The 18,390-nt window shown below is 40.4% G+C and overlaps 1 protein-coding gene across 6 annotated transcripts in view; it reads right to left on the reverse strand.

Moving 5' to 3' along the window:
* CCNB3 (cyclin B3) overlaps positions 1–18,390 on the reverse strand; it is a 104,236-nt gene that overhangs the window by 55,708 nt on the left and 30,138 nt on the right. For all 6 annotated transcript variants that reach the window (XR_011999377.1, XR_011999378.1, XR_011999376.1 and 3 more), the window contains exons 5-7: positions 15,123–17,976; positions 14,180–14,275; positions 12,872–12,964 (exon numbers count right to left, since the gene is read on the reverse strand). Coding sequence is in view for 3 of the 6 variants with exons in the window: in XM_072746353.1 (XP_072602454.1) it covers positions 12,872–12,964; positions 14,180–14,275; positions 15,123–17,976 (3,043 nt within the window). In the remaining 3 variants the exon portion in view is untranslated. The remainder of the gene's footprint in view (positions 1–12,871; positions 12,965–14,179; positions 14,276–15,122; positions 17,977–18,390) is intronic.

Consider the following 18,390-nt stretch of genomic DNA (forward strand, 5'->3'; position numbering starts at 1 on the left):
AGAGAGGGAAAAATATTCCATGCTCATGGATTAGAAATATTAATATTATGAAAATGTCAATGCTACCCAAGGGCAATTTACACATTTAATGCAATCCCTATCAAAATACCATGGACGTTCTTCAGAGAGTTGGAACAAATCATCTTAAGATTTGTGTGGAATCAGAAAAGACCCTGAATAGGCAAGGGAATATGGAAAAAGAAAACCAGAGACAGGTGCATCACAATGCCAGATTTCAGGTTGTACTACAAAGCTGTAGTCACCAAGACAGTGTGGTACTGGCACAAAAACAGACACATAGATCAATGGAACAGAATAGAGAACCCAGAAGTGGACCCTCAACTCTATGGCCAACTAATATTTGACAAAGCAGGAAAGACTATCCACTGGAAAAATAAAGTTTCTTCAATAAATGCTTTTGGGAAATTTGAACATCCACATGCAGAAGAATGAAACTAGATCATTCTCTTACACCATATGCAACAATAAACTCAAAATGGATGAAAGATCTAAATGTGAGACAAGAATCCATCAAAATCCTAGAGGGGAATACAGGCAACACCCTTTTTGAACTTGGCCACAGCGATTTCTTGCAAGATACATGTATGAAGGCAACGGAAACAAAAGCAAAAATGAACTATTGAGACTTCATCAAGATAAGAAGCTTCTGCACAGCAAAAAGAAACAGTCAACAGAACTAAAAGACAACCTACAGAATGGGAGAAGATATTTGCAAATGACATATCAGATAAAGGGCTTAAATATCCAAGATCTATAAAGAACTTATGAAACTCAACACCCAAGAAACAAACAATGCAATCATAAAATGGGCAAAAGACAGGAAGAGAAATTTCACCAAAGAAGACCTACACATGGCCAACAAGCACACGAGAAAATGCTCCGCATCCCTTGCCATCAGGGCAATACAAATCAAAACCACAATGAGATACCACCTCACACCAGTGAGAATGGGGAAAATTAACATGACAGGAAACAACAAATGTTGGAGAGGATGTGGAGAAAGGGGAACCCTCCTGCACTGTTGGTGGGAATGTGAACTGGTACAGCCACTCTGGAAAACTGTATGGAGGTTCCTCAAAGAGTTAAAAATAGCGCTACCCTTCGACCCAGCAGTTGCACTTCTGGGGATTTACCCAAAAGATACAGATGCAGTGAAAAACCGAAGACACCTGCACCCCGATATTTATAGCAGCAATATCCACAGTAGCCAACTGTGGAAAAAGATTCAGTGTCCATCAAAAGAGGAATGGAGTGCGGCCCGGGTGGCTCAGAGGTTTACCGCTGCCTTCAGCCCAGAGTGTGATCCTGGAGACCTGGGGTCGAGTCCCACATCAGGCTACCTGCATGGAGCCTGCTTCTCCCTCTGCCTGTGTCTCTGTCTCTGTGTCCCTCATGATTAAATAAATTTGAAAAAAAGAAAGAGGAATGGATAAAGAACATATGGTATATGTATACAATGGAATATTACTCAGCCATTAGAAATGACAAATACCCACCATTTGCTTCAACATGGATGGAACTGGAGGGTATTATGCCGAGTGAATAAGTCAATCATAGAAGGACAAAAATATGGTCTCATTCATTTGGGAAATATAAAAAATAGTGAAAGGGAATAAAGAGGAAAGGGGAAAGGGGAAAATGAGTGGGAAATTCAGTGAGGGTGACAGGACATGAGAGATGCCTAACTCTGGGAAAGGAACAAGGGGACAAGGGGTAGTGGAAGGGGAAGTGGGTGGGTGAGGGGATGGGGTGACTGGGTGACGGGCACTGAGGGGGGGGCACTTGATGGGATGAGCACTGGGTGTTATACTATATGTTGGCAAATTGATCTCCAATTTAAAAAAATCCAAAAAAAAAAAAAAAAAAGAACTCTAAGTATGAATAAGTAATTTTTAGCAAGGTCAACACACCAATTTCAATATTTTATACCAGTAGTATACAAATGGAAAACTAAATTTTAAAAAATATCATTTACAATAGATCCAAGAAAAAAATATTTGGTATAAATGTAATGAAACATGTAAGGATCTATATGGTAAAAAGACAGAAATCAAAGATAACCGAAATAAATGAAAGACATGTCACATTCATTGATATGAAAGATTCAACAGAGAAAAGATGTCAATTCCTTCCAAATTCACCTACAGATGTGTGTTGATGATCCCCAAGACCACCTCCAGGTACAGTGATTCCTAGTCACAGGACTCAGCATATAGTCATAATCACAGCTATGATTATTATATAACAAAAGATAGAAAGCAAAATCAAGTAAATGAGAACATGGGCAAAGCTTGCCAAAAACCAGAAACAAGCTTCCAGGAATCCTACCCCAATAGAGTCAGTTGCTCAGGATACATTTAATTCTTCCAGGAAGGAGATGTGACAATACAAGTAAAGTTCTGCCTACCAGGGAAACTCGTTAATGACTCAATCCCTAAGATTTTACTGGGGGCTGGTCATTTTAAACATCCTCTGCTTAGTATGTCCCCAAATTTCAGACTCACAAAAGGAAAGCAGGTGCTCATAATAAACCACACTGTTTATACAAAGAGTTTAGGCACAGTTATCATTAAGGGAGGTTTTTATAGCAGTATAGCAAACTGTTTACCAGTCAACTTCTCAGATGCCCAGACAAGGCCCAACTTTGCAAAACAGGACTTTCTAAGGATAGCAGTATTTGGCCTGTTAATTCTTTTCTGCACAAGATGTAACTCAATTCCAATCAAAATCTCAACAGGATTTTTTTGTATATATGGACAAATTGATTCTAAAATTATATAGAAAAGCAAAGGAACTAGAATAACAATTTTGGAGAAAAAAAGAGTTGGAAGGATCACACTACCCAGTTTTAAGACTTACTCTAAAATATAGGAATAAAGACAGTGTGATATTGGCAGAGTGACAGACACAGAGATCAATAAAACAGAATAAAGTATAGAAATAAGTATAGAAATAGATCCACACAAATAAGGTCAGTAGATTTTTGGCAAAGCTGTAAAAGAAATTTGGTGGGGAAAAAAGTATATTTTCCCAAAAATGGTGTTAGAATAACCAGAAAGCCATACGCAAAAAAAAAAAAAAAAAAGGATTCGACCTTAAAAACTCATACTATTTATAAAATGAACTCAAAATGGATTACAGATTTAATATTAAAACTATAAAACTTGTAGATAAAATAAGAGAAAATATTCATGACCTAGGTTTAGGGGAAGAATCCTTAAAGAGCACAATCCATAACAGAAAATCCTGAAAAACCAGACTTTATCAAAATTAAAAACTTTTGCTCTGTGAAAGACCCAAATAAGAGAATAAAAAGGCTACAGATTGGTAGGATATATTTGTAAATAACATATCCAGCACAGGATTTGTATACAGAATTTGTAAAGAACTCTCAGTAACTTGATACAAAGAAAATAAACTGCCCCATTTAAAAAAATGGGCAAGACTTAAAACACTTCACCAAAGACGATATTTGGATGACAAGCGAGTATGATGTTCAACATTATTAGCCCTTGATGAAATGCAAATTAAAACTATGGTGAGATTCCTCTACCCACCTATTAGATGGCTAAAATTAATAAATACTAATACCAAGTGCTGACAAGGATACAGAGCAACTAGAACTCAAGCACTATAGGTGGATCTCTCCCTGGGTGGCGCAGTGGTTTGGCGCCTGCCTTTGGCCCAGGGCGCAATCCTGGAGACCCGGGATAGAATCCCAATCGGGCTCCCGGTGCATGGAGCCTGCTTCTCCCTCTCCCTATGTCTCTACCTCTCTCTCTCTCTCTCTCTCTCTCTCTCTCTCTGTGACTATCAAAAATAAATAAATAAATAAATAAATTTTTAAAAAATATAGGCGAATCTCAAGGGAAGTATAGTGAATGGTAAGTTATCTCAAAAGGTTATGTACTCTGTGATTCCCTTTATATAACGTTTATGAAATTATAAAGTTATAGACATGAAAAACAAATTAGGAGTTCTCAGGGACAGGAGGGTGAGGGGACGAAAAAGACTGTTGCCATAAAAGGGTAACATAAGGGGATCTCTGTGGTAATGGAATAGTTGTGTATCTCAACTGTAGTGGCAGTGCTTATAAGATTTTTATGTTTGATAAAACTATACAGATTAAATACACACAAATAAGTACATGTAAAATTGATTAAATTTAAATGAGGCCTGTGGACCTTAATTATGACGCTAAAATATAGTTATGTAAAATGTTACCATTGGGAGAAACTAGGTGAAGGGTTAAGTTGTTTTTTGCAACTTCTTGTGAATCTTACTTTAAAACAAATATTGGGGTGCCTGAGCGACTCAGTCAGTTAAGTGTCTGCCTTTGGTTCAGGTCATGGGCCCAGAGTCATGGTATCGAGCCCCATCAGGTAGTGTGCATCTTCCGCTGACCTTCCCCTGCTCATGAGTGCTCGTGCTCGCTCTCTTTCTCTCAAATAAATGAAATCTTTTTTTTAATAAATTAATTTTTTATTGGTGTTCAATTTACCTACATACAGAATAAAACCCAGTGCTCATCCCGTCAAGTGTCCCCCTCAGTGCCCGTCACACATTCACCCCCACCCCCCACCCTCCGCCCATCCACCACCCCTAGTTCATTTCCCAGAGTTAGGAGTCTCTATGTTCTGTCTCCCTTTCTGATATTTCCCACACATTTCTTCTCCCTTCCCTTATATTCCCTTTCACTATTATTTATAGTCCCCAAATGAATGAGAACATACACTGTTTGTCCTTCTCCGATTGACTTACTGCACTCAGCATAATACCCTCCAGTTCCATCCACGTTGAAGCAAATGGTGGGTATTTGTCGGTTCTAATGGCTGAGTAATATTCCATTGTATACAAAAACCACATCTTCTTTATCCATTCATCTTTTGATGGACACTGAGGCTCCTTCCACAGTTTGGCTATTGTGGACATTGCTGCTAGAAACATCGGGGTGCAGGTGTCCCGGCGTTTCATTGCATCTGAATCTTTGGGGTAAATCCCCAACAGTGCAATTGCTAGGTCGTAGGGCAGATCTATTCTTAACTTTTTGAGGAACCTCCACACAGTTTTCCAGAGTGGCTGCACCAGTTCACATTCCCACCAACAGTGTAAGAGGGTTCCCTTTTCTCCACATCCTCTCCAACATTTGTGGTTTCCTGTCATGTCAATTTTCCCCATTCTCACTGGTGTGAGGTGGTATCTCACTGTGGTTTTCATTTGTATTTCCCTGATGGCAAGTATGCAGAGCATTTTCTCATGTGCCTGTTGGCCATATCTACGTCTTCCTCTGTGAGATTTCTCTTCATGTCTTTTGCCCATTTCATGATTGGATTGTTTGTTTCCTTGCTGTTGAGTTTAATAAGTTCTTTATAGATTTTGGAAACTAGCCCTTTATCTGATATGTCATTTGCAAATATCTTCTCCCATTCTGTAGGTTGTCTTTTACTTTTGTTGACTGTATCCCTTGCTGTGCAAAAGCTTCTTATCTTGATGAAGTCCCAATAGTTCATTTTTGCTTTTGTTTCTTTTGCCTTTGTGGATGGATCTTGCAAGAAGTTACTGGGGCCGAGTTCAAAAAGGGTGTTGCCTCTGTGCTCATCTAGGATTTTGATGGATTCTTGTCTCACATTTAGATCTCTCATCCATTTTGAGTTTATCTTGCTGTATGGTGAAAGAGAGTGGTCCAGTTTCATTCTTCTGCATGTGGATGTCCAATTTTCCCAGCACCACTTATTGAAGAGACTGTCTTTCTTCCAGTGGATAGTCTTTCCTCCTTTATCGAATATTAGTTGACCATAAAGTTCAGGTTCCAATTCTGGGTTCTCTATTCTGTTCCATTGATCTATGTGTCTGTTTTTGTGCCAGTACCACACTGTCTTGATGACCACAGCTTTGTAGTACAACCTGAAATCTGGCATTGTGATGCCCCCAGCTATAGTTTTCTTTTTTAAAATTCCCCTGGCTATTCAGGGTCTTTTCTGATTCCACACAAATCTTAAAATAATTTGTTCTAGCTCTCTGAAGAAAGTCCATGGTATTTTGATAGGGATTGCATTAAACGTGTACATTGCCCTGGGTAACATTGACATTTTCACAATATTAATTCTGCCAATCCATGAGCATGGAATATTTTTCCATCTCTTTGTGTCTTCCTCAATTTCTTTCAAAAGTGTTCTATAGTTTTTAGGGTATAGATCCTTTACCTCTTTCGTTAGGTTTATTCCTAGGTATCTTATGCTTTTGGATGCAATTGTAAATGGAATTGACTCCTTTATTTCTCTTTCTTCAGTCTCATTGTTAGTGTATAGAAATGCCATTGATTTCTGGGCATTGATTTTGTATCCTGCCATGCTGCCAAATTGCTGTATGAGTTCTAGCAATCTTGGGGTGGAGGCTTTTGCGTTTTCTATGTAGAGTATCATGTCATCGGCAAAGAGGGAGAGTTTGACTTCTTCTTTGCCAATTTGAATGCCTTTAATGTCTTTTTGTTGTGTGATTGCTGAGGCTAGGAAGGACATCCAATACTATGTTGAATAGCAGTGGTGAGAGTGGACATTCCTTGTCTTGTTCCTGATCTTACAGGAAAGGCTCCCAGTGCTTCCCCATTGAGAATGATATTTGCTGTGGGCTTTTCGTAGATGGCTTTTAAGATGTCGAGGAATTTTCCCTCTATCCCTGCATTCTGAAGTGTTTTGATCAGGAATGGATGCTGTATTTTGTCAAATGCTTTCTCTGCATCTAATGAGAGAATCATATGGTTCTTGGTTTTTCTCTTGCTGATATGATGAATCACATTGATTGTTTTACGAGTGTTGAACCAGCCTTGCGTCCCAGGGATAAATCCTACTTGGTCATGGTGAATAATTTTCTTAATGTGTTGTTGGATCCTATTGGCTAGTATCTTGTCGAGAATTTTTGCATCCATGTTCATCAGGGATATTGGTCTGTAATTCTCCTTTTTGGTGGGGTCTTTGTCTGGTTTTGGAATTAAGGTGATGCTGGCCTCCTAGAACGAATTTGGAAGTACTCCATCTCTTTCTATCTTTCCAAACAGCTTTAGTAGAATAGGTATGATTTCTTCTTTACATGTTTGATAGAAATCCCCTGGGAAGCAATCTGGCCCTGGACTCTTGTGTCTTGGGAGGTTTTTGATGACTGCTTCAATGTCCTCCCTGGTTATTGGCCTGTTCAGGTTTTCTATTTCTACTTTTCCAGTTTTGGTAGTTTGTGGCTTTCCAGGAATGCGTCCGTTTCTTCTAGATTGCCTAATTTATTGGCATAGAGCTGTTCATAGTATGTTTTTAAAATCATTTGTATTTCCTTGGTGTTGGTAGTGATCTCTCCTTTCTCATTCAAGATTTTATTCGTTTGAGTCTTCTCTCTCTTCTTTTTATAAGGGTGGCTAATGGTTTATCTATCTTATTAATTCTTTCAAAGAACCAACTCCTGGTTCTGTTGATCTGTTCCACAGTTCTGGTCTCAATTTCGTTGAGTTCTGCTCGAATTTTAATTAACTCTCTTCTTCTTCTGGGCATAGGGTCCATTGCTGTTTTTTCTCTAGCTCCTTTATGTGTAAGGTTAGTTTTTGTATTTGAGTTCTTTCCAATTTTTGAATGGATGCTTGTATTGCGATGTATTTCCCCATCAGGACTGCTTTTGTGGCATCCCAAAGATTTTGAACGGTTCTTTCTTCATTCTCATTAGTTTCCATGAATCTTCCTTAATTTCCTGGTTGACCCTTTCATCTTTTAGCAGGATGGTCCTTAACCTCCACGTGTTTGAGGTCCTTCCAAACTTCCTGTTGTGATTTAGTTCTAATTTCAAGGCATTATGGTGTGAGAATATGCAGTGGCCGATCCCAATCTTTTGGTATCGGTTCAGACCCGATTTGTGACCCAGTATGTGGTCTATTCTGGAGAAAGTTCCATGTGCACTTGAGCAGAATGTGTATTCAGTTGAGCTTGGATGTAAAGTTCTGTAGATATCTGTGAAATCCATCTGGTCCAGTGTATCATTTAAAGCTCTCGTTTCTTTGGAGATGTTGTGCTTAGAAGACCTATCGAGGGTAGAAAGACCTAGATTGAAGTCACCAAGTATAAGTGTATTATTGTCAAAGTATTTCTTCAGTTTGGTTATTAATTGGTTAAATATTTGGCAGCTCCCACATTCGGGGCATATATATTGAGGATTGTTAAGTCCTCTTGTTGGATAGATCCTTTGAGTATGAGATAGTGTCCCTCTTCATCTCTCACTATAGTCTTTGGGGTAAATTTTAGTTTATCTGATATAAGGATGGCTACCCCTGCTTTCTTTTGAGGACCATTTGAATGGTAAATGGTTCTCTAACCTTTTATTTTCAGGCTGTAGGTGTTCTTCTGTCTAAAATGAGTGTCTTGTAGACAGCAAATAGATGGGTCCTGCTTTTTGATCCAGTCTGAAACCCTGCGCCTTTTGATGGGGTCATTAAGCCCGTTCACGTTCAGAGTTACTATTGAGAGATATGAGTTTCGTGTCATCATGATATCTATTCAGTCCTTGTTTTTGTGGATTGTTCCACTGAACTCCTTCTTAAAGGGGAATTTTAAGAGTCCCCCTTAAAATTTCTTGCAGAGCTGGTTTGGAGGTCACATATTCTTTCAGTTCCTGCCTGTCTTGGAAGCTCTTTATCTCTCCTTCCATATTGAATGAGAGCCTTGCTGGATAAAGTATTCTTGGTTGCATGTTCTTCTCATTTAGGACCCTGAATATATCCTGCCAGCCCTTTCTGGCCTGCCAGGTCTCTGTGGAGAGGTCTGCTGTTACCCTAACACTCCTCCCCATAAAAGTCAGGGACTTTTTGTCTCTTGCTGCTTTAAGGATCTTCTCCTTATCTTTGGAATTTGCAAGCTTCACTATTAAATGTCAAGGTGTTGAACGGTTTTTATTGATTTTAGGGGGGGATCTCTCTATTTCCTGGATCTGAATGCCTGTTTCCCTTCCCAGATTCGGAAAGTTTTCAGCTAGGATTTGCTCAGATACATATTCTGGCCCTCTGTCCCTTTAGGCGCCCTCGGGAACCCCAATTAAACGTAGGTTTTTCTTCCTCAGGCTGTCGTTTATTTCCCTTAATCTGTCTTCATGGTCTCTTAATTGTCTGTCTCTTTTTTCCTCAATTTCCCTCTTTGCCATCAAGTTGCCTTCTATGTCACTCACTCGTTCTTCCACCTCGTTAACCCTCGTCGTTAGGACTTCTTGTTATGATTGCATCTCATTCAACTGATTTTTAATTTCTTTCTGATTGGATCTAAATTCTGCAGTCATGAAGTCTCGAGTCCTTTATGCTTTTGTCTAGAGCCACCAGTAACTGTATAATAGTGCTTCTGAATTGGCTTTCTGACATTGAATTGTAATCCAGATTTTGTAACTCTGTGAGAGAGAGGGCTGTTTCTGATTCTTTCTTTTGAGGTGAGGTTTTCCTTCTAGTCATTTTGCTCAGTGCAGAGTGGCCAAAAACAAGTCATATTGGGAAAAGGAGAAAAAGAGAGAGAAGGAAAGAAAAGAGAAAAAGAAAAAAGAAAAAGAAGAAAGAGAAGGAAAAAAAAGAAGAAAAAGAGAAAGAAAAAGAAAGAAAGGTGAAAAAAAGGGGTGGGGGAAGCAATCAGAAATCAAAAAGAAAGAAAAAAAACAAAAATCAAAAAAAACCAAAAAACACGTGGGAGTATCTTCTGATTCTGTATACTTTAAGTCCCTTGACTTCCCCTGGAACTGGTCCGTCTAGCTGGTCTTCTGGGGGATTGGCCTGCTGTGCTGATTTTCAGGTGTTAGCACTTGGGGGTGCTGCTCTTCCCCCTGCCTGGTGCAGGGCTCAGTGGGGGTTGTTTACTCCGTGAGGCCCCAGGAGGAACAGCCACAGTGGCTATGGCAGCTCTGGAAACCTGGGCTGAATCCGCAGTAACTCCAGGGCTCTCCGTCTGCAGGGCCTGGAGGCTCCGGGGCAGGGCGCTGATCTGCTCAGCTCGGGGCAGGAGTGTCCTTGCTGTCCTGGTCCCTCCTGGCCTCTGCCTGTCCTTGGGGGAGGCCAGATCCTGGGCTGTGTCCTGGCGCCCTGTGCTCTGGGGCCTCTCTGCGGAGCCGCCGCCCGAGCCCCTCCGAGCTGCTCCTGTAGCCGTGCAGCCCCCTCCGCATGGAGCCTCTTCCTCTGCCGGAGCCGCCTCTGCCGAGCTGCTCCCGGAGCCGCGCAGCCCCCTCCGCACAGAGCCGCGCCGGAGCCCCTCAGATCTGCTCCCGGGTCAATGTGTGTGCGCTGCAGCCCTTTAGGGAGCTCAGTGCACTCTTGCGCGCGCAGCAGGTGTCTGTTAGTGTCCCAGGGAGCCTGAGGGCATCCCCGCCCTCCTGGGTCCTGCTCTAACTCCCTGCGGGTGTCTTTCCGCCCGGGAAGATTGGTGCAGCTCCTGCTTTCCAGGACGGGCCTCTCCTGTCCTGGGGACACTTGCCTCAGCCTTAGCCCGGCTCCTTGCGGGGCCCCTCCCCCTTGGATGCCTTTTGTTTATTTCTTTTTCCCCGTCTTCCTACCTTGATAGAAGCACGAACTCTTCTCACTGTTGTGTTTCAGCTGTTCTCTCTTTAAATCTCAGGCCGAATTCGTAGATTTTCAGGATGATTTGAAGGTTATCTAGGTAATGTCGTGGGGACAGGTGATTTGGGGACCCTACTCTTCCACCATCTTGCCCCTCTTCCTCAAATAAATAAAATCTTTTAAAAAATTAAATGTTAAAATTTCATAGAACTATATATCCAAAGGTCCACTTTACTGTTCAAAAATATAAAAATTAGAGTTATAAAAACAGTATACATATTTTCTAGAAATGTGATTCTCTATCAAAAGGTGTACATTAACATCACTTATGGAGCCCAAAAAATACAAAAACATTAAATCAAAGGGATACATGCAGCCCTGTATTTATTGCAGCATTATTTACAATAGCCAAACTATGGAACCAGCCCAACTGTCCATCAATAGATGAACGGATAAAGAAGATGTGGTACATATACATAATGGGGTATTATTCAGCCATAAAAAAAATGAAATCTTGCCATTTGTAATTACATGAATAGAGCTAGAGTGTATTATGCTAAGCATAGTCAGTCCATGAGAGAAAGACAAATATCAGATGATCTTACTCATATTTGGAATTTAAGAAACAAAACAAAGAAGTAAAGAAAAAAAAAGAAAAAGGTAAGTCAAGAAACAGACTCTTAACTATAGAAAATAAACTGATGGTTACCAGAGGGGCAGTGGGTAGGGGAATAGGTAAAATAGGTGACGGCGATTAAATAGCATACTTATCATGATGAATAAAATAAAGTAAATAAATAAAATAAAGTAATACGAAATGTTTTAAAATAACAAAAAATGTATATGTATGTGCCTGGGACACACTCCCACAATTCTGATTTGATAGTATGGGATGGGACCTGGGCATTTGTGATTCTATGATCCATGCACTAAAGGTGCACCCCTAAAGTAGATGCTCATCACTTTAAAAGGAGGTATCCCTCCTTTTAAATATACACACACAAATATTAATAATCATTATGATTGCAGGATCACAGGTAATTATAATTTATTACTTTGCTATAACAAATGTGAATGTGCAATAAAAATAACAATAAATTTTTTTTAAAAAAAGATTCAGTTCATCATTCCAGCTAATAGAGGTATTTTATCTCTGATATCCATTTATTTTGAACCCTATTCCAAGTCTCATGCCATGCAATATTTGATGAGGGTATGTTTTCTGTTCTCATCTATATCACTAATAAAAATGTTGATTAGAACAATGTCCATGGTGGGCACCTGGGTGGTTTAGTGTTGAGCATCTGCTTTTGGCTCAGGTCGCAATCCCGGGGTCCTGGGATGGAGTCCTACATCAGCCTCCCAACAGGGAGCCTGCTTCTCCCTCTGTCTATGTCTCTGCCTCTCTCTGTGTGTCTCTCATGAATAAATAAATAAAATCTTTTTTGAAAAAAAAAAAGAACAATGTCCATGGCAATCCTATTACCTAATTTATTATTCTTCATTATTTCTATAAGATGAGAAGCATTTTCATGCTTTGCTGATATCCAAATATATCATGTCTACCATATTTTCCTAGTCTGTTACTTCAAAGTGACTCTGAACCACTCTCTGACACTCAATAAAGTATATTAAACTATATTACCTTTTCTTTCCAATTATATTGTTAAGACTCTTCTGGACATAGCCTATGCCTTATATTTTCTTACAAACTCCATAGCAAGCCATTCAATGCCATTCATCAACAAATATTTATTGGCACTCCACTATGTGCCAGGGACTATTCTGGACTATCCTTCCTTCGTGTAAACTGATAATTAAGTTTTCACAGCAGTATTCTCTCAACATCCAACCCTGAATAAATAGCTCCTTCCATGTCTGGTTCTGCCATGTCTGCCACACTGCCCTTCCTATTACCCAGTCTCACCCACAGCTTGAAAGACTTTGTCACTCACCTCTATTCAAATCACTAAATAGACTTTTACAGAATTCTGAGAATGATTAAACTACCATACCATCATTGCCTATTCTACAAATATTCTCTCCTTCCACTGAGTTTTCATAGTATCTTATGTATAACATTCTTATAGTACCTAATATATTCTTTTTTTTAATTTTACTTATCTTTCTGCATGTCTTATCCTGTCCCCTAGATCACAAGCTCCCTGAAGGCAGGAACCATGGGTCAGCTCTGTAGATCCGGAAAATTTTTACCATGCTTGGCATCTGGTGATACTGAATGAATAATCAATAAAGAGAAGAGCAGCCCCTTAAAGCAGCAGTTGCCAGGCTTACCTGAACCTCTACCAACCAGTCCACAAGAATGGCCCTCATGCAACTACTGATGTCAGTCTGCTTGTTCATGTATTCTTTAAGTATGAACTTTTCCTGGAAGCAATAAAAACGAAATATTAATCCATAAACTCTTCTTATAGTTCAAAAATTGTAACTTATGAAAAAAGTACTTGCAACTAATCTCAGAAAAAGAAACTGTAACAACATAATTAACTTCTTCAGTTCTAATTCATTATTTTCAGCTGGTATCAGATGGGGCAGATCAGAGTATCCTTTTCCAGACAAGTTCTAGTTATCCTTAGGAAATGGTTGCACAGCATATTCAAGCATCAGGTTGGCTATCGAGGATTCCAGGGAGAAAATGGAATATGGGCAGGAATGCACATATATGACTCTGGATGAATACCAAACAGGTTCTGCCCCTTCTTTGCAATTTAATCTAAGGCACAATGCCATGCTATGTAGAGCAGTGCTTCTTAAACTTTAACACATAGCACCTGGGGATCTTTAAAACTCACTTTCTAATTTAGAAGGCCAGGTGGGGCTAGGTTTCTGCATTTCTAACAAGATCCCAAGTGAAACTGACACTGCTGAGCTAAGGCCTATATGTGTAGTATAACAAAGTTATCTCTTACGTCCTCCAGGCTGTACTAGAAAAAGTGAAGAATCTGGAATCAGTTAACCAAACATAATGCCTCTAGAGAAAAGACAAAATTTTCATCCTCCCTCTTATTCATGGCTTGCTAAAATTTTAGTTGGTAGATAATCTTGGTCCCATCTGTTCCGGAGAGAGAGAGAAGAAAACTTGGAGTCAATGAATTTTAGTGGTCAAGGAGACCAGCAGATCTCAAAGGAGGAAGAAAATTTCACCAGGTTGGAGAGTGATTTTACATATGATGCCAGATACTTGCATAGAAAGGGCAAAAGATTTCTGACAGCAGCCACTCAGAGACTACTAGACACTGTCTCCTCAACAATTAGAGTGGAGGCTTATGGTCTTCAAGGTACTCAGACTTTTAGACCATATCCCAGCTCTACTGTATACTAGCTGTGTGACTCTTAGCAGTTTCTCCAATCTATAAAAAGGAGATAATAATACCATCATGAAATTATGGGGAGAAGATAATGCTATAAACCCCTTAGCCCTCAATGTCTAACTTACACTAAGATACCAGTAGATGTCAGTTGTTGCTGTTATTATTTTAATCGTCATTATTACCTCCCCTTTCAACTTGCATTTGAAGGATGGAATGAATGATGAGAATATGAAACCTAGAAATCCTCCCCCTCCAACAGCCACCTACATACCTCTCTCTCCTTCATGTAACTGAAGATATCCTTGGCATATATTGAGTTGAAAAATGGATCACCGTGGTTCCTGTCAATATCCTCCAATGGGGTCATCTGCTTGGAAATCACCAAAAAGATAATTAGGAGGATAAAGATTCTAAGGAAGGCTTAGCACACACACATAAAGCATGCACTCCTTTCTTCCCACTGTCATCTTCTGCTAAGGTTCCTCAAGCCACATATATCCTGGGCCACAACACAGTACCCCTTGGTCCTTCAATCCTCATACTGCTAAAGTGGCTAAGAAATGTTTAGTCCTTCTTGTACATGCCTGCTCTGCCCTAGGAACTAGGCACCATTTTTACAGGTAAGCTCAAGACTGTTCAGGAAAAATACTCTTATTTTACTATTTCAACTTATGTTACATATCTTCTTACGTCACTTGTTTTGTTCCAATGCTTTGATCTAACCCAATTAATCTTCTTGGTAGCCTTTTCCTCTCTTCTACACCTTTACTCAGTTTATTTTGCCTACAACAGGGGTATTTCTCCTCCTTCTTGCCAAATCTCATTCCTTCATCCTTCCAATTTACAATTAAATACCATCTTCTGTGGAAGATGCCTCTGTGGACATTACCCATCTTTGACTGGAGTCCACTGTAATGCAGACTGCAATTAATAAGAAAGGCAATTTCCTGACATGTGTACACACACACACACACACACACACACACAAATATTCCAGATCCTTGTGGGTATTTCTGAAATAAATACTTGCTAATTGAGTACATTTCTATGCCAATTGGAAAGTCAAGAGATACCACAATGCCAACTTGATTTAGTATAGCTTACTATATACAGATTAATTGCTTAGGGAGGCAGGAAAAAAATCTCTTTGCCAGCAGCCGCCTATAGGACAACAAAGAACACGTCATTTAATTTAAGAAGAGAGAACAGAATACCTCCTTCTGTGAGCTCTCGCCCCAAGATGAGGAAGGTTTATTGGAACTGGATTCACAAACACTGGACTTGCTTGTGGTACTCAACTTGCCCACACTGGACATGCCTGCTCTGGATTCAGGAGGAGTGCTAGGCACACGTGAGCTGGTTTCAACTTGGAGGATCAAGGAATCTTCAAGAGACGTATCTTCCTTTTGGGTGGGATTCTCTTGCAAGGCCAATGGCTCCTTCAAAGGCAACTCCTTCCCAGTGCTGTGTTTCTCATTCAAGGAAATTATCTCCTTGAAATGGAATGCTTCACTGAGGGTAGGTTTCTCCTGAAAGGACAATGGCTCCTTGAAAAGGGTCTCCTCCTCACTTCTGGGCTTCTCCTGCAAGGCCAACGACTCCCTTAGGATGGCCTCATCAATGCTGGGCTTCAGAAAAGCCAGTGGCTGTTTAATAAGGGATTCTTCATTGGTAATGTTCTCTTGCAAGGCCAACTGCTTCTTCAAGAGGAATACCTCCCCCTGAGCAGTGGGTTTCCTCTTTAAAGATAATTCCTTCTCAATGCTTGTTGCCACTTTAGTGGAGAGCTCCTCCTTCAGAATTGATGGTTTATTTAAAAGGGATTCCTCATCAGTAGTGTTTTTCTCCTGAAAAGTCAACAGCTTCTTCAAGGAGTCCTCCTTGGTTTGAGTCTTTTGCAAGCCAAAAGCCTTCCAGAAGAGGGATTCATCTTTGTTGGTAGGTTTAGCACGCAATGAAAATGGCTCCTGAAAAAGGAATTCCTCCTCAGTAGTAGGCCTCTCCTCTAAGGTCAATGGTTCCTTAATATAGGGCTCTTCTTCAGTGGTGGTCTTTTCTGACAAGGTCAGTGGCTTAGTTGAGAGGGACACCTCCTGTGGAGTGGTATGCTTCTCTTGCAGTACTGATGGATCCTGGAAGAGGAACTCCCCTTCAGTTGTAGACTTTTTATTAAAGGGCAATAGCTTCTTAAAGAGTGACTCTTCTTCAGAGGTGGTCTTCTCTGAGACCAGTGGCTTCTTTAAGAGGAATATCTTCCCCTGAGTGATTTCCTTTTTCTTTAAAGATGATGGTGTCTTGGTAAGGATTACCTCCTCAGCTAAAGACTTCTCCCTAAGTGACACTGGCTCCATAAAGAAGGAAGCCTTATCTTTGCTAATTATATTCTGCAAGTCCAACAGTTCTTGGCAAATGGACATCATTATTTGAGTGGCACACTTCTTCTTCTTTAAAGATAAAGGCTCCTTGGTAGAGACCACCTCATTTGTGGTATGTTTCTTCCTAAAGGAAATTGGTTCCATAAGAAACTCATCTTCACTACTGACATTCTCCTGCAATGCCCCTGGCTTCTCCAAAAGGGCCACCTCCCCCTGCATGGTATGTTTCTCTTGCAACACAGGTGATTCCTTAAAGAAAGACTCCTCCTCAATGGCGGACCTCTTTTTAAAGGACAATGGCTCCTTAATGTGTGTCTTCTCTCCAGAGGAGGTCTGCAATACTAGTGGCTTCATCAAGCAGGACCTCTTACCCTGAGCAGTACACCTTTTCCTCTTCAGAGATGATAGCTTCTTGGTGGGAGTTGCCTCCTCAGTGGTACGTTTCTTCTTAAAAGCCAAAGGGTCCTTTAAATGTGACTCCTCCTCAGTTAGTGTCCTCTGCAAGGTCAAGGCCTTCTTCAAGACAGACACCTCCTCCTGAGTGGTGTGCTTCTCTTGCAACATGGATGGCTCATGGAAAAGGGACTCCTCAGTGGTGTTCTTCTTAAAGGACAGTGGCTCCTTAACAAATGACTCCTCTCCAGGGGTGGTCTTTTGCAATACTAGTGGCTTCTTCAAGTAGTACATCTTCCCCTGAATGGTACACTTCGTCTTTATAGGTAACGGCTTCTTGGTGGGGTTTGTCTCCTTGGTAGTACATTTCTTCCTAAGGAACATTGGCTCCATAAGAAATTTATCCTTACTGTCGTTCTCCTCCTGCAGTACCTGTGGCTTCTTCAAGAGGACCACCTCCCTATCAGTGGTGTGCTTCTCTTGCGATGCAGAAAACTCCTGGAAGAGAGACTCCTCCTTAGTGATAGGCTTCTTTTTAAAAGACAATGGCTCCTTAATGAGTGCCTTCTCTCCAGAGGTGTTCTGGGATTCTAATGGCTTTTTCAAGTGAGCCATCTTCCCCTGAGTAGTACACTTCTTTAAAGATAATGGCCTCAAGGTGAAGGCTGTCTCCTTCTTGGTAGGTTTCTTCTTGAAAGCCAGTGGCTCCTTAATGAGGGGGAACTCATCTTCAGAGTTGGTCTTCTGCAATACTAGTGGTTTCTTCATACGGGACACCTTCCCCAGAGTGATATACTTCTTTAAAGATAACATCTTCTTGGTGGGGGTTACATCGTCTGTTTTAGGCTTCTTTCTGAAGTTTGTTGGTTCCATAAAGAAGGAATTCTCTTCAACAGCGATGTCTTGCAAAGTCAAGTCCTCCTGATATGTGCACATCTTCTTTAAGGACAATGTTCCTTTGGTGATGGCTACCTCCTCAGTTTTATGCTTCTTCCCAAAAGTGATCAGGTTTACAACAAACTCATCATTGCTGTCAGCCTCCTCCTGTACAGATGTTGGTTTCTCCATGAGGGATATCTCTCCCTTATTTGTGAACTTCTTTAAAAACAATGACCTCTTGATAAGGCCTGTGTCCTCAGTAGTGGATTCCTCTTTTAAAATTAATGGCTTTCTGAAAAATGATGCCTCCTCAGTAGTGATTGTTCCGGAGGTGGTAGATCTCTCCAGAATGAGTGGTTTCTCTGTAATATTTGGTACCAAGGTAGTAGAGACTACTACTGGTGAGGATTCCAGCTTATAACTGTAAAAGAAACAATGTCTGGGTAAGAAGAACATAGTTCCTAGAATCCTCAACAACCATCTCACTTTGTTGCTGTATTTACCAAAAGTATAAAAGAGGAAAGGGCTTCAACCTCAAGAGACAGATTAAAGGGTAAAAAAAATCAATGGGTACCATAGTGAATCAAATAAGTAGTACACTGTATAATTTCTATGGCCTAGGCTAGCGAGGTTCTCACACTTTTCTGAAAAATTCTTCCTGAAATCCATGTTAGGCTTTCTTATATATGAATTATTTCATTTATATACAAAGTCTTTATTATAATACCACATTGTACGAGTATGAGTTATCTGCTATTATATAAGTCTCCCTCACTAGCTGCATTTTTCTTTGTCTATAACCACCAGGCATCTGGTAAAATGCAAGCTGAAATTA

This window comes from Vulpes vulpes, unplaced genomic scaffold (assembly GCF_048418805.1).
Source record: "Vulpes vulpes isolate BD-2025 unplaced genomic scaffold, VulVul3 u000000667, whole genome shotgun sequence".
NCBI classification, from domain to species: domain Eukaryota; kingdom Metazoa; phylum Chordata; class Mammalia; order Carnivora; family Canidae; genus Vulpes; species Vulpes vulpes.